This window comes from Anser anser (genome assembly GCF_964211835.1).
Source record: "Anser anser genome assembly, chromosome: 1".
NCBI classification, from domain to species: domain Eukaryota; kingdom Metazoa; phylum Chordata; class Aves; order Anseriformes; family Anatidae; genus Anser; species Anser anser.
In genome coordinates this window covers 48,929,438-48,945,492 of record NC_139720.1, presented here as the reverse complement: position 1 = coordinate 48,945,492, position 16,055 = coordinate 48,929,438, and the positions used below count along the sequence as shown (strand labels likewise).

Below are 16,055 nucleotides of genomic sequence, written 5' to 3'. Positions count from 1 at the left end.
TATAATAAAAGAGTTAGTTTAAAACTGCCATGGACATTCCAAAACACTGCAGAGTTTGTCTAAACTGCTCTCACAAAACTGTCTACTGCTTTACAAGAAAATAGCAGCTCTTACTTCACAGTATCCTCCTGAGTCAAAATAAAGACATACAATATAGCCATTTTTACCATTTTATTGAAACTCAGCTCCTAGAGAATCTGTATATTTCAGCACTGCCTGTTGAAGACTTTGTTTCCACATCCTGACCTTACCCTTTCCAGCACGACCACAGTAAATAGCTGTTTATTCCAAAAACATAAGCATAAAAGCCACAGCATATATCAAAGAAATTTACATTAATTTTCTTACAGGAGTGAGAGGCCAGCCTTACCTTTTCTAAAAGGGCAGTTTTTAACTCAGATTGTAGTGTTTCACTGTGTTTTTTCTTCTGCTCAAAAGATTCCTTTAGGTCTCTCAGCTTTCCCTGAAGATGCTGCTCACTTTTTTCTTTGTCTTTCAGAAGACCCTGAACTTCCAGTACTTGTGCACGTGCTGAATCAAGTTCTATCAACAACTGCTTAGAGATCTATATTCAAAAATATTAAATAACTGTATATAATTTTAATTTCAATCATCATTTGTACATGCTGTAGTATGTAAACTGTGTGTATGACAAATTGCAAAGCTCAAGGAGCAAACAGACAAGTTCACAGACGAAAAAACTGTTAAAGCTGAAGATATGGTCTCTGGTCCAACCCCCAAAGGACTGCTAGAAGTCAGGGAGTGTCCGCTGGTTGCAGTAACCAAAAAGGCTTGCCCTCGGCCTGCTCTGCTCTGGGCTGAACAAACCAAGGGGCCTCAGCTGCTCCTCATACGTCTTCACCTCTAGACCCTGCACCATCTTTGTAGCCCTCCTTTTGGCACTCTCTAATAGCTTTTTCCTTTTTTATACTTTGGTACCCAAAATTGCACGCAGTGCTTGAGGTGAGGTCGCACCAGTGCATAGCAGAGTGGGACGATCACTTCCCTTGACCAAGCTAGCAATGCTATGCTTGATGCACCCCAGAGTACAGTTGGCTCTCCTGGCTGCCAGGGTATATTGTTGACTTATTTTCAACTTGGCAAAATTATGCAGAAAACACCCAGACCCCTTTCTGTGGGGCTGCTCTCCAGCCTCTCGTCCCTCAGTCTGTACATATACCCAGGGTTGCCCCTTCCCAGGTGCAGAATCCAGCACTTGCTCTTGTTAAACTTCATATAGCTGGTCATTGCCCAGCTCTCTAATTTGCCAAGATCTCTCTGCAAGGCCTCTCTACCCTTACTAGGGTCAACTGCTCCTCCCAATTTAGTATCGTCTGCAAATTTCCTCAAAACATTTTCTGGTCCCACATCCAAGTCATTTATGAAAATATTGAAGAGACTGGCCCTAAAATGGAGCCCTGGGACACTCCACTAGTGACTGGCCACCAGCCTGATATAATCCTGTTTGCTATAACCCTCTGAACCCGATCCCTCAAGCCAGTTGTTCACCCATTGTATTATGCATTTATCTAACTCTATGCTGGACATTTTGTCCAGAAAGTTACTGTGAGAAACTGTATTGAAAGCTTTACTGAAATCCAAAAAGATTACATCAACTGTCTTCCCTTCATAAACTAGGTGGGTGGAAATTAAGTTCCTTAAGCAGGATATTCCCCTCATGAACCCATGTTAGCTGTGACCAATGACCACATTGTCCTTGAGGTGTTTTTCAGTAACTCCCAGAATAATTTTCTACAGCATTTACCTTTTACCAGGCAATTTTGTATCACCTAATTTCAGTGTCCCAGATGGGTTACAATTTGAGAACTGCAACCTCTTTTTTCCCTCATTAATCCCAGCATATGAGAATGAAAATGAATCTTTTAAGCATTTGTTATTATTCTTTTCTTGATTTTTGAAACCATGTGGATGGCTTACCCCCTCCTTTTTTTCCAGTGAGTTTTTCAATTCGTTCCTCTCTTTAGCTACAGACTCTGTTTGTACCTGGAGCTGTTGTTTTACTTCTTGGTAAGATTTTTCCTAAAAAAACAGAAGACAAGCAAGTATTTATGTGAGCTTCTAAGACCAACTGACAAGTACTTTCACAGAAGCTACAAAGCATTCAGAAAGAATGCTTTTCTTTCTAATGAAAATGCCTTTCTTCTCAGTTGCAGACATTTTCAGCTAAAAACGTCTCTAGCCATTAACAGTGATAAATCTAAGCTGAACTCAGCTGATATTCTGTACTTCAAGGCAGCCATGTGCCAAGAAGTTTTTCTGATTAGGGATAGTGTCCTTGGCTGAGGCTGCTGTTGCCAGCCCCTCTTCGTATGGCAAGCAGTAGGCTCATTGCTCTCCTCAGGATCCAAAATTTCTTGATGTTCTAAAACTCATGAGTAAACAGATTTGCAGGATTAATATGCAAACATAATATTTGCGTATAAATTGGGGAGAAAATCCTTCAAGCTTTTAGGAAAAATGCAAATATTTAAACAACCATAACTAAAGCAAGCAAAAAGGCTTATCTTAAGAGGGTGAAGTAGGAAAGGAAAGTGTTATTTTTAAGTATGAGGGGATTTTTTTTATTGTTTTGTTGTTGTTGTTTTTGGTTTTGTTTGTTTTAAGAGCAGAATAAAAGCAGCTACACATGGGTTCTGGGAAATACTCAAATACTGACATGCAAGACGGGAAGGGAATGAGAAAGATACTTCTACCACGTTCTGAGGGTGGGGCTGTCAGTAAACCTGCATAAGAAAATTTATAAAATATATACCTGTATAGTAGTCAGTCATGTTACCAACAAAGCAAAAGGGGAAAGAAAAAAAGGTGCATTCTAAGGCTACCACGAGTACACTTTTCTTACCATAACAGGTTGCCCTGGTCAAGTGTTTGTTACTATACCATCATGTGAGAGACCTCTCCGAAACTCAAATAGTGCTCTTGTAAAACCTCAAGCTAGGCATCTCCCAAAATAACAGACAGTTGGATCTTGTTGTGTGATATGAACAGATGTGTACCACAGTAAACATCCAGACAAAAATTCAAGTTAGGACACATGTATAACCAACTAAAATCAAAATTTGTTTTTCCTTAAGAAAATTAACTTTCATGCACTTATCATATGTGCACTGTTTTCAGAACAAAAATAAAATCCTAATATCACATTGTAAATACCTCAAACTTAAGGTCCAATCAAAAAAGCCTACTAACCATTTCTGCTACAGCTGCTTTTTCTTGTTGTATTTCTTTTTCTAATTCTTCCTTCTTTTTTTTGAAGGATTCAGAACTTTTTGAGAGCTTCTCTTTGGTAGCTGTAAGGTCCTTTAATAGAGCATCTTTCTCTAATTTCACCTGTTGCAACTCCGATGTTGCTACTTTTATTTTACAGTCTAACTCCTTGAGTTGTTTACTTGTATCTTGACTTGATTTCTCAAGGTTTTGTTTGAGGCTGGCATTTTCCTCTTCCTGCTTTGAAATTTGCTGTTTTGCTTGTTCAAGGGCCTCAGATTTCTTCTGTAAATCCAATTTAGCACTAGACGTGCTGCAAATACAAAGCAAAATAAAGAAAAATAAAAGATTTTTTTTAAAATTCTTCTTCACAGTTTTCTTTGTATCATTAAACATCTCTACTTAAAGATATTATCTGTAGAATTAATTCAAAGAATACCTTTTCCTTCCAGAATACAGGCATTTGTCGCTCCAGTGAAGACATATAAGCAACTATAAATGCTATTTTGAGATGGATTTTCCTTCCTCAAATATTGTGAACAGAAACTACCCCTTTGCTGCTTATGCATAAATTGCAAATTAATCTTTGAAAGTTACAGAGCTATGGATAGTTAGAGACAGACCTTAGCGCGTCAGCCTACTTAGATATTTAGCTGACAAGCACAGTGAATAAACCAAAGTGTGTTAAATCACATCAGCCAATGATTCACAGAAGATGATGTGGCAGATGGAGTCTGCATGGCAGGTAAAGTGCAAGAAAATAGATGAGATATAACTCAGTTCTCATAGCAGAGGGAATACATCACTTTTATCTATGATTTTAAGAAGTAGAACAAAATTTCAACTGTAGTCCAAACCACTCTAATTTAGCTTAGCTTTATATCTAACTTTGAAAAGTATTATAACACAGGGTATGCATACACTTCTCTTTCCGCTTCAAGTTGTTTACTCAGTTCTGCTGTTCGGAGGTCTAATTCCGTAGATTGCTGTCGCTGCTGCTGTAATTCCTGAAGAGCTTGTTCTTTGCTTGTTTTAGCATCAAGAATGTCAGCTTCAAGTTTCTGAGACAGAAAAACAAAAAAGTTAGAGCCATCAGAACACAGACAATAAAACAAAACAACAATAAAATGCAGAAGTCGTCCAGTAGTATTTACTGTAAAAAGTGTTTACTGTAAAAAGCAGTCACAGTTCTCACACACTATCTATTTCATTAGCTGACCACTTGCCTTTCACTGTTTAGTTCCTGCAATTCTTTTGCTCCCCCAGAAGTGATTCATTTTGGTAAAACATTCTGAAATCACCTTTAAGTTAAATGCCAAGCAGCCATTTTACTGCAAAGTAGTAAATAAAATGCAGAAATCTTTAAAAGGGCATACACAGCGTTCAGCTTTGGGGCCCTGTTCTCAGCTACCAACAAGTAGTTTCAGCAGTTTCAAATGACTGGTGATTTACATACCCCCCAACTCTGCCATTCTTTATAACAACAAAGACATGAACTACAGCTATAAAGAAACCCTGTGCTTGTTTGGCAGAAGGTTTCTTTTGTTTTGTTTATAGAAGATACTTGTTCATTTGCATGGAATATAAAGAACACAGGAGTCCTCAGCAACCGGGCACTGCTTAGACTCTTCAACACATTGGCTGTTTTATAGATACTTCTGCTTTCACGCAGTGGCCATAAAACACCATGGTCAAGTTTCTCAAAGAACATTCCTGAGGGTTTCAGGATTTCCTTTTTTTTTTCCCCCTCCTCTCTCTCTCGTTTTTAATACCATGCATTCAACTGGAATAATCCTAAAGAATGGTGATGACACCAAGACTTTTACACAGAATTGCACTCCTGTTGATAACATCAACAACCCTGCTCAGTTTCACACTTCATCTAATACGGACCTCATAAAATCTTGTGGAAGCAAACAGCATATTCCTGCATTTGAGCGTTTAAGCATTTGAGTACACTGGTTACCTGTGATACACTAGTAAAAGAATGAAAAATAAAAGCACAAATGAAACCAGGCAGAAAAGCATATAGACTAGAAAAAGCACCCAACTCACTCTAGATGGCTGATCTCCTTCAGAACAGATACACAACACTGCAAAACTAATTCTGTATTGCTCCCAAGACCTATATATTACATGATTTTATATACCGTGATTTTGACCACTAAGAATGCTTAACAAATATTGAACAAAATGTAAAGCCCAAATTTAAAAACAATGAAGTAATTCATCCTTAATGGAAAACATTAGTGTAGCAAAATAACAAAAGGTTCTGCAAACTCGTCAGAATTATGTGCAATTTAAGAGAAAATCCAAATCCAGAAATGGAATACAAAACTCATGATCAAATTTGTGGAAAAATATTTCTCATACATAAAAATCATGATAAAACCCCCCAGAAAGGCCTACTGAAGGGCTTCAGAATTAAATCAAAACAGACAGGTAGTATTAACTTGGGCTAACCAATGTAACACATATTTGCTGGTACCACTTGTAAAATGTATACACTTGGAGACTCTAATTTCAAGAAGTATTTATGGTCCTTCTCATAGCACTTTCCAGGTAGCACAGAGGTTGGTAAAAGCACACGTAGTGGAAAGTGACAGTATAAGGGCAACATCCCAAATCTTAGTATGATAAACTAGCACAGAAAAAGAGAATAGGATTAAAGGGCAGATCAGGAAACACCGGTGAAAAAGAAAACCTACAGAAGTCATATTGATAAAATCCTTTCACTGTAATTTGAGCACAGCTTTTATGAAATACTACCAAGCAGTGGAGAACATCAGTTGCAGTAAGCTCATACGCTGTGCTCAATACAAACCTTAAGCTGTCCCTCCAGCTCTTCGGTTTTCTGTTCTAAATAAAGACATTGCTCTTTGTACTCTTTGAGATTGGCTTCCAGCTGAGCACAGTATTCCTGCTTATCATTCAGCTTAGCGGTAACTTGATCCAACTGACTGCTGACCTTGTTTAACTCCTGGGGTAAAATAAAAATAAGAGGTTTGTTAGCTTTTAAATAGCTTCCAAAAATGACTAATGTCCTCTGAATAAGTGCTTTAAATGATCTAATGTGTTGAAATTAAAAAGGAAAATAATGTTTTTTATTCTGAGAGGCAGGAAATTGAGTGGGAAAAGCAGAAACAAATTCTCTGTTAAACATATCCCCCTCAAACTCTATCGGCTGTGAGCTAAATCTTAAGAAATGTGGTTTTTCCTTATAAACAGAAGAGAAATTGTATGCAATAAATGCTCAAGATCCTGAAGTTAATACAGCAATAACTAGAAAGTAACACTACAAGACTTTATAGAAAATTTTGCTGTCTTCCTGAAATCAAGGAATCACTGGAGAAGAAAGCCAGTATCATGGGAAGAGTATGGTCTTCACATACTAAAGATGATTACAAAGCATTTTGTTCAACAAATAACAACATAATTCCTGCAAGAGACAAACTCATTCACTTAGTAACTACTAAGATGACAGTTACATCCAACCTCCTTGCTCTCCAAGCAAGTTGATTTGTTTAATTATTAGGTAATTATGTATTTAATTAATAGTTACAAAAAGAGGTCTTCTGTTTATAGCAATTAATTACCTAAATTAATTACCACCCTAAAAACCAGTGCTCTTCGGAGTTGCTGGACATTTCCACTAATCGGAGCAGCACTAATCCTAACAATACAAATATTTGATTCAGTACCTGGTAGCATGCTTCACTGGGATTAATGTAAACTAAAACATGCAGTTTTAACAAGCACCTTCTAGCTTTTGTGTCAGTTGGCATGCAGATAATTATTTCTGAATAAAGACATCTGATTTTGAATTTATCTGGATATGCAATACAAGTTAAGAGTTTTCACTTGTACCCACTGCATTCTATAAACTCTTTTTTTCATAACATATGGATTGGAATTGAGTTGTACTCCAATACGGAAACTTAGATCCCAAACTATAGCCAAAAATACAGCAAGGATTGGATTCTTAATTAAGTTCTTTACACTATAAAATGTATCTGGTCCAGATTACAGCAGAAAGAACTGAATACCTATCACATGGTTAAAATATCCTACATGATTATTTTCAAATGCATAGTCACATATTTAGTTTGTAAACACATTATTCTTAGGTTTGTAAGTAGATTTTTAGGTAAGGTAGAAACTTTACGTTTGTATGTTGCTCCTAACCTGTTGTTTATCTTGCAACGCATGTTGGGCAGTGTCCAGATGATTCTGAAGGTCGGCTCTTTGAGCTGCTTTTGATGCTTCTGCTGAAAGCAGCAATTCAGTTTTTGCTTTTACCTGAAAGACAAGTCATACTTCACTAAAACATCTATTTTACTGTAGCTGATTTTTTTCATATCCTAATTAAGTTTAATAGTAAAATCAGCATTTTTCATGTGCTAATTAAAAAAGAATTGTTTTCAAGTTTTAGCAAATAATCAGGATGTTAAGCCACAGTCCGTTCTTTGAGATAAAAACACAAATTAAAAAAAAAAAAAAAAACAAAAAACAGTCCCACTCATTCTCCTTTAGGAAAGCGTTTTTATTCACAAGCAAGGAACAATGGGAGAGAGTTACTGCATTCACACTCATGCATACTTTGGTAACCTCAGACTACATGCACATAAAATCGTTAAAAGAGAAAGAAACTAGTAAAACATGCTTCCACATGTATATTTTTCTCTGTGCCTATCTTCAGGGAGCAACTTCCTACTCTTCCAAAAATACCTAACTAGCTAAAAATCTATAGGGCAGGTGTGTAGCCTGAGATATACAGCCCAGATATTGTAGCGAAGCCCAGCAAAAACATCAGAGCTACATCACAAGAATGTACTTAGTAACACTAATTAAAAAGACATCCCAGTGTATTAATCCAACAACAGCAGTACTATGTGCACCAAGTGTATCTATCTAGGAACATAATTGCTAAACTTCTGAACAAGTGTTGTTTATTCTTTATGATATCTGAACATAATTCACAGAATCACAGAATTGTAGGGGTTGGAAGGGACCTCGAGAGATCATTTGGTCCAACCCCCCTGCCAAAGCAGGTTCCCTAGAGCAGGCTGCCCAGGTAGGCGTCCAGACGGGCCTTGAATATCTCCAGAGAAGGAGACTCCACAACCTCCCTGGGCAGCCTGTCCCAGTGCTCCGTCACCCTCACCGTGAAGAAGTTCTTTTGCATGTTAGCGCGGAATTTCCTGTGCTCCATTTTGTGGCCATTGCCCCTTGTCCTGTCCCCACAAACCACTGAAAAGAGGTTGGCCATATCCCTCTGTCTCCCACACCTCAGGTATTTATAAACATTGATGAGATCCCCTCTCAGTCTTCTCTTCTCCAGGCTGAACAGACCCAGGTCTCTCAGCCTTTCCTCATACGGGAGATGCTCCAGGCCCCGTATCATCTTTGTGGCCCTCCGCTGGACTCTTTCCAGGAGATCCCTGTCTTTTTTGTACCGGTGAGCCCAGAACTGGACACAGTACTCCAGGTGAGGCCTGACCAGGGCAGAGTAGAGGGGGAGGATCACCTCCCTTGACCTGCTGGCCACGTTCCTTTTAATGCAAGCCAGGATCCCACTGGCCCTCTTGGCCACCCGGGCACACTGCTGGCTCATGGTCAACCTATTGTCCACCAGGACCCCCAGGTCCTTCTCCTCAGAGCGCCTCTCCAGCAGGTCGCCCCCCTCCCTGTACTGATAATTAGCTGATTTTAGCTTAAGCAGCACTTAGAAGGAGAGTCCACCTTGACTCTATACTGTGGGTTTTACTTGTTTAGTTCAATTAAATTGACAAAAAGGCAGCCTGCAATTTTTTGTTTGCTTGTTTTTGATAAAAGCCACCAGCATAGGAAATTTCTAGGCAACAGCAAGATCTTAATGACTTTGACTCTGGTGCACAGAATCCAGAACAGGTAAAAGAAGTTTTGTGGATGTCTGAATATTATGAAAAATTATGAATACATAAGTGAATTATGAATACACCATTATGAATACAAAAAAGATGCTCTAGGACAAGTTTGCACAACTTGATTATAAACTCCGACCATCACCACCACAGAACTCCCCCCCAGAAAAGAAAAAAAAAATCACACCAACCTTGCCATCTATTCCTATTCTGAATCCACTTACATCCTCAAGTTTATCTGCCTTATTCTACTTCATTCTACTTCATTTGTCTTTTAGTAGAAACATGCAATTTTTCCCAAATTGTTTGTACATTCTCTGGAGAGAATACAGAAATCACAGACAGGATTTATCATCACCAGGCAGAACAGAGTTCCATTACCTGTACATCAAGTTGTGATACTTTCTCTTTACTTTCATTTAGCTGGCTGCTCAGCTCAGTGATATTTGCTTCCAGGGAAAGCACACGGTCTTGAGCAGCTCTTAGATGCGCCTTCTGCTCCTGCACTTGCTCATGCAAATTTTCTTGGGCTTGTTTATGACTTTCTGACTGATTCTTCAGCTTCTCTGTCAGCTGAGTTACCTGCAGAGAAAAAAGGAGGTAAATAGAAAACTGGAACAGGATGACCAAAAATGTCATAAACCTGCTGAATTCTAGGGCATCTTATCATGGCTTTGAAGTCCCAACTTTAACTATTACAATGAAGCTATATTGCACGCAATATCAGTTTGAATAGGGTACCAGTTGAAAACTGAAGCAAAGTGACTGGTCAATTTGGCCATACAGTAACAAAAACAACACACTGAAGAAACAACAGACTGAATTTTGGTGTTGAAAGCAGGAATTACACCTATTTTTAAAATAAGAGAAACAAACATGTATGTATCCATTTTTTTAAGCATATATTGCCAGCAAGTTTACATAGGAAACATCTAGGAATTCCTTCCTCTTTGCTGATAGCAAGGAGGTCACCAAAGCACACATACTGTGAAATTTAAGCAGTAGAAACTTCACAGTATCAAAGAAACAGCAAACAATGTATAGAAAAGACCAATGCCATATTTAATGAAACAGAAAAAGAAAACAAAAAGAAAGAAAAAAAGATGCAATAATGAGAGAAAAAAGAAAGAGGTCTCTGAGTTCTTACCTGTATCTGCAATGCATGATTTTTCTCTTGTAGCTGGTTAAGAACTGCAGTTTCTCCTTCACCAGCCTGAATTTTTGCATACAAGTCCTCTCTTTCCTTCTCAAGTAGAGAGATATTTTCCTTACTCTTTTGAAGCAAGGCCTCAAGATTTTGAATTTTTTGGTCCTTATCTCCAATTTGCCGTAGTACTTGCTCCAAATCATTCTAGAAAATCACATAGTAGTTTCCTTAGTTATAGCAACCTTAGAAGTTATTCCTAACGCATAAAATGTTGGATAAATTTATTAAACATCCTCTGTATATTCTGTTCAAAAATTTACATATGAAATTATTGAAACTACTATGAAGTCATGCAAGCCACTTTTACAGAGAAAATGCATTGAAAAGAATGAAATTCTGAAATACACTTTCAAATGAGGATATATAACTATGTTACCTGGGCTTCTCGTAGCTTTGATGTTGTGTTTTGTTGAAGTGTCTGGTGTTCCTGGTGCTGTTGTTTTGCCTTATCTAACTGATGTTGCAATTCCGTGGAATTTGCCACTTTTTCCTTCAGCTGGGAAAAAAAGAGGCTAATGAATGATCAAGCACCATTCAGTATTTTCATAGCATTCAATGTTTACTCTAGTGTCAGAAGAGTCTACTCTAAACATAAATATTTGAAAACTGGTATAAAAACAGAACTATGTGATGCTAAGTTATAGAATCAAAACCTAACTGACGCATTCCTTATTATTAATAGGTAAGATCCGATATCATAAGCAAGAACTATGACACTATCAGACATATACGTATTTTAGTTCTCAAAAATATAAAAGATAATAGAGAATTTAGCATGTTTTTTTTTTTCCAACAGTTAAGGTATAACATGACTAACAATATAGGTACCCATAAAACAAACAGCATTATTATTATTATTAGCAGTTTTAGTAGAAACTTCAGTTTAGTAGCATTTCCACTTTTATACTGTTCAAGGCTTTACGAATTAGCTACAGAAAAGCTTTAAAGCTTTGACAACATACCACTCACATATTTGGCCAATCCCCATAGAGGTAGCAGAAAATCAGCAACATATACAAGATGTTCGTTAAAATAAATGAAAATTAATAAAACAAGCAAGTTCTACCCATCCACCCCACACAGTTTATTAACTATCAACGGTTATCATTTAGTTTTGGGTTTCATCCCACAGCATCTATACAGAAAACATTACTCATATGGGCTTAGGTGCACCTACGTCTTTCATAGAATCCTTACACAAAGCTCATAAATGCAAAAGAAAAATCTTTCATTCCCCTCCAAAGCACCATGAACACACATGCATGAGACGAGCATTTAGCCTTACAAAATCTGTAATACAAACGATATTTAGGCAGATATTCACAATTTCACTGTAAGTAAATTTCAACAATATTAGTCGAATGAAATTCTCATAAGGACACATTTTATAAACTGCAACAAAATAACGTGAGTATATAAAAGCTATTATCAGAAACAGTATAAATCAGAGCCTGCAGAAAATGTCCTACCTGCTCTTCAGCACGAGAAAGCTTTAATTGCAGATCAGCCACCTGCTGTTCTTTGTCCATTAACTTTTCACTGGAGAGCTGCCTCTGTTCCTTAAGCCGCCCATGTGCCTCCCCTAGCTGGCGCTCAGTTTCTAGAAGTTTACTGTGCAACTGCAAAAAAAAAAATCCATTTTTTCAGTCATTCTTTGGCACAAAGTCAGTCTAAAATACAGGACTGTTGGCTGTTTGAAATAAATTTTCATTACTCAGATTAAAATAACTACATGAACTCCTGAATTCATGCATGTACGTCATATTCGTCAGAAGCATAAGTCACATTATAGAACAGCATCAACTACACAAGCATAAACAAATATTCAAAGCAGTAGGTAAGGGGGACCCAGAAAAATCCTCATTTATCTACAAAAGCCCTTCCATATGAGCTACAGAGATTTAACAGAAAAACAAATAGGGTAATCCTTCTAATACTATCAAGGAAAATAGCAATGCTTAGAGCGATCTCACCTTACATTTCAGTCATGTAGATCCAGTGGCAGAAACACTGTGCCTTTACCTGCTGCACTGGCTCCAACAACACACAGTTCTGCATTGCTAGACTAGTAAGAGTTGTTAGGCACATCAATGGCATTCATTCTCTGCTGAGAAGACATGCGTGAACCTTCACTGTAGGGTACACAGTAACTTGGGTGGTTTATATTCCAGCACTTCCCAGCAGCAGAGAGTAAGAAGGGGAAGTGCTCTTCCAGCTGAAAATAATCTCCCTTGTAATTTTGAGGGTCACCAAAAGCAGTACTGCACCATCTTTAAAGTGCAAGAATGGCCTTATACAATTTACTGTTATAAAATCAATTTTTGTTCCCTTTGGGTTATCTCCTACCTACTTTCACATTAACAAATTTATGGGTACGCAAATGAACTTTCAACTTAATGCAAAAACAAGGAGTGAATCAGACCCTACAGCACAGCAAGAAGTTTCTACAAGCTGTCAGGATTAATGAAGCTTGTTTTCCTATTAATTTATGTCCAAGACCTTTGTACCATTCACCTTGTACCTCCAGGCCCTCCCTCTGATATTCCTAAGCCCTTTTCATGCCTACCTCAAATTCTTACTAGTACCTAGGCAAAAGGCAGCACGACCTTGTTGCTCGCTGCAAGCTACCACTTGTTGACTGGCTGGCCATATATGCACACCAGCTGGCTGCCTGGTGGGACAGAAAAAAGGAACAGGGCTTTTGGTAACATTAAATCTCCCCCCAGGCATGGAGGGGGTGAGACACGAACGTAAGTCTCCCTCCTTCACTCAGCTGTTTGTTTCCACAAAGATTTAACACTGAAGAACCTAATGCTGAAGACCTTTGCACCATCTGTCAAAATTGGCCGAAGTTATCAAACAGTGCAAAAGTTACAGGCAATGGAGACAGAGAAACAAATTTGTTTATAGGTCCACAATCACCAACACTGCAAATGAAAAGCTGTTTGGCATGTGGCTGAGATGCTGATTCCCCACTGTGACTGCACAGTTATGAGAGGCAGAAAAAGAGAGAGGACAGGGCATGGAAAGAGACCATACCGGTAATCAAGAACATTTGTCTTTTTCTGCAGGAATTGCTGAATTATCGATACTTCCTCACTAAAAATATGAACAAGAGCAAAGGAAAAAACATCTATCAAAGAAAAGGTGCAATGAGATGGCTACAGAGTTCACGGTTATGCTGATACTGAGAGAGAAAATATTTGGAAAGGAGGAAATCAGCAAACAACATTCTACAAAAGTCATTTTTACTGTAGGTACACTGAGAAATAACTTGCAATCCGTCAATAAGTTAACAGATGAATGTTAAGTTACAGATGCTACTGTGTGTTTTAAATTGTTACTGGGCATATATGCAAGTTATGACCTCAAAAAAAGATAACAGCCATTAACCACTAATAACTTCTCTAGCAGGTCATTTATGAAACATAAGAGTACCCATAAAGTCTTGTCATTTTTCCCCTTTGTGAAACACTTAAGCAAAATACTTATGCTATATGATATTCTGGTTTAGTTTAACAAAAAAATAAATTTGCAAAAGCCAAGTATGTTACATGTTTGTAACGACAATAACATTCATGAGGATCTGAAGTCTTTTTAATGACATTAAGTAAACAGAACCACAAAACCCAGAATTAACTTGTATTACAGAATGCAAAAATCAGATTTAGCTATAAAGAAGGAAATATTTCGACTTTAAAAGATACAATCTTGAAAGGATTAAAATTTGCCTCAACAATGGTAACTGTATTTATTAGCAGCTAGCACCTCTTCTAGATCAAAGGAGTTCCTATTTCCCTGTGCGAGCCTCTTCCCATCCCAGTGCTGGAACCAACGCCATCATCAGAGCTTCCTTCCATTGTGAAGATCGCTTCCATCAGGTCACCCAAATTCTAAAATCAGCACTCAGAAAGGGGCACATAAAACTGAAAAACTATTCCGTCTTTTCAGAACAAAAAAAAAATGCATCTCACCTCTTCCTGTTACTCAAAGAATCAAAATACAAGTCTGCTTTTCTTGAATATGTATCAGCTTTCTTACTATTACTTAAGACAGAAAGCCTGTGAGCAATGACAATTGCTCAATGAAGACTGTGGGATAAAAATTGGTAACATTTAGAGAATCCCAGCTGCTGGCTAGAACAGCAGTTAGGCGGGTTAGCTCTTTGCAGAAGTACATCGGTACCAGGACCTGCATCTATCTAATGGATTTTTGAGAAGACAGCAGATTCTTTGAAAGCGTGGTTTGAGTAAATACCTCTGTATCTGTCCTCATAAAAAGCATTTCACTGTGACAACATAAGCTATTAGACTACGTCTGTAAAAAAGTAATTCCACTGAAGTAATATGTGAACAAATAAGAAAAATTTATTTTCTCCATGATAGTAGTTACTTGTTTGGAGGGACAGAGAAAAAAAAATTTTGCTTGGTTTCAATCCTGATTTTACACTATGTAAAATGAATGTGTGAATGGCTTCTTTCCTCAACTGTTCTTTTACAGCACAGTTCTAAAACACACCCTGAGATCCAGCAGCTTGTTAGGGTTTTCATTCTTAGACTGACTTCCTTCCCAGTGGTATTCCCAGAGAATGTGTGAGGCCTGCATTTCCTTTCAGAGGAATTCATTCAGCCATGCATCATGCACAATCTTCCTTCATCTGCCCACCTCAAAAATCCCTCTCCAAATGCCCTAACAATCTGAAGCCAGATTTCAACACTAATTTTTTTATTTGCTTCTGAAGCTTGCATATGTGTTGCCTAGACAGACTGAGGCATTTTTACCAACGAAGATTCCTAAGCAGATGACTAAGCAGAATACAGCTCTCTCTTCCTTCTCCCACCAAAAAAAGACTGATGGGAGAAGGAAAGACATTTTGGGGATGTCATAAATAGATAAATGAAGTTCTGTACAGTTTATTTTCTTGAAAAATAAACTACACGTGCAGAGCTTGCAACTTTGACAAAGGATTGAAAACTAAGAAACACTCACTTGAAAGTAATAAATTTATAGCAAAAGTTTAAAATGAAGTGCTTCATCCTAAAAAAAAAAAAATAATAATTCTATCTTAGAACTGAACATGACTCCTGATGTGCAAATTTTCTTCAGTCTAATGTACTACTCCTCAAGACACTAGATAAAACAGAGTGAAGGCAGCCTCAAAAGTCAGCATGCTCAATGTTGTATGAAAGTCTTGCTTCCGTAACTCATCGTACACAGCAGAATAATATGCAGATAGTGGAGGCATGACTGTTCTGGGTGTTCTCATAGCCACAGACAACACAAAGAGAATGTGTTAGTGGATAGGTGCAAGGGAAGCAACATTAAGACCTTATTATCCCTGCTCTTCACCCTAAGTATTCTCTACGACATTCGCTATTCAATTTTAAAACAAATCAAGCAATTGTTCAGTTCTAATGTAAAAAGAGGACTTTCACTTTTTTCACACTTCCTATGGAGTAGTTTGACTTCAAGTAGTAATCTTACTACTTCTGATACTCTACCTGATTTTTTTTTTCATAGCCTCAACTCCTTAGAGATTCAGCTATATTACTGAACCAAAATAAATAATCTTGCTGACTTCTTAGGAGTTGCCCATTACCATATTTTCCACGGAAACTCAGTATTCTGGGCTGCATTCTCATTTGACCATACACCCCTTATTTCAGGGAATTTTATGCCCTTTTCATCAACAAAAAAAAAGCAGAGGGAAAAAGATG

The 16,055-nt window shown here is 37.7% G+C and overlaps 1 protein-coding gene across 5 annotated transcripts in view; it reads right to left on the bottom strand.

The window, feature by feature from the left end:
- EEA1 (early endosome antigen 1) overlaps window positions 1-16,055 on the bottom strand; it is a 77,406-nt gene that overhangs the window by 19,893 nt on the left and 41,458 nt on the right. For all 5 annotated transcript variants that reach the window (XM_083825951.1, XM_083825953.1, XM_083825950.1 and 2 more), the window contains 10 exons: window positions 11,808-11,957; window positions 10,715-10,834; window positions 10,279-10,482; window positions 9,513-9,713; window positions 7,414-7,527; window positions 6,053-6,208; window positions 4,150-4,289; window positions 3,211-3,541; window positions 1,939-2,040; window positions 371-565 (listed from right to left, as the gene is read on the bottom strand). In XM_083825951.1, coding sequence (XP_083682077.1) covers window positions 371-565; window positions 1,939-2,040; window positions 3,211-3,541; window positions 4,150-4,289; window positions 6,053-6,208; window positions 7,414-7,527; window positions 9,513-9,713; window positions 10,279-10,482; window positions 10,715-10,834; window positions 11,808-11,957 — 1,713 coding nt within the window. The remainder of the gene's footprint in view (window positions 1-370; window positions 566-1,938; window positions 2,041-3,210; window positions 3,542-4,149; window positions 4,290-6,052; window positions 6,209-7,413; window positions 7,528-9,512; window positions 9,714-10,278; window positions 10,483-10,714; window positions 10,835-11,807; window positions 11,958-16,055) is intronic.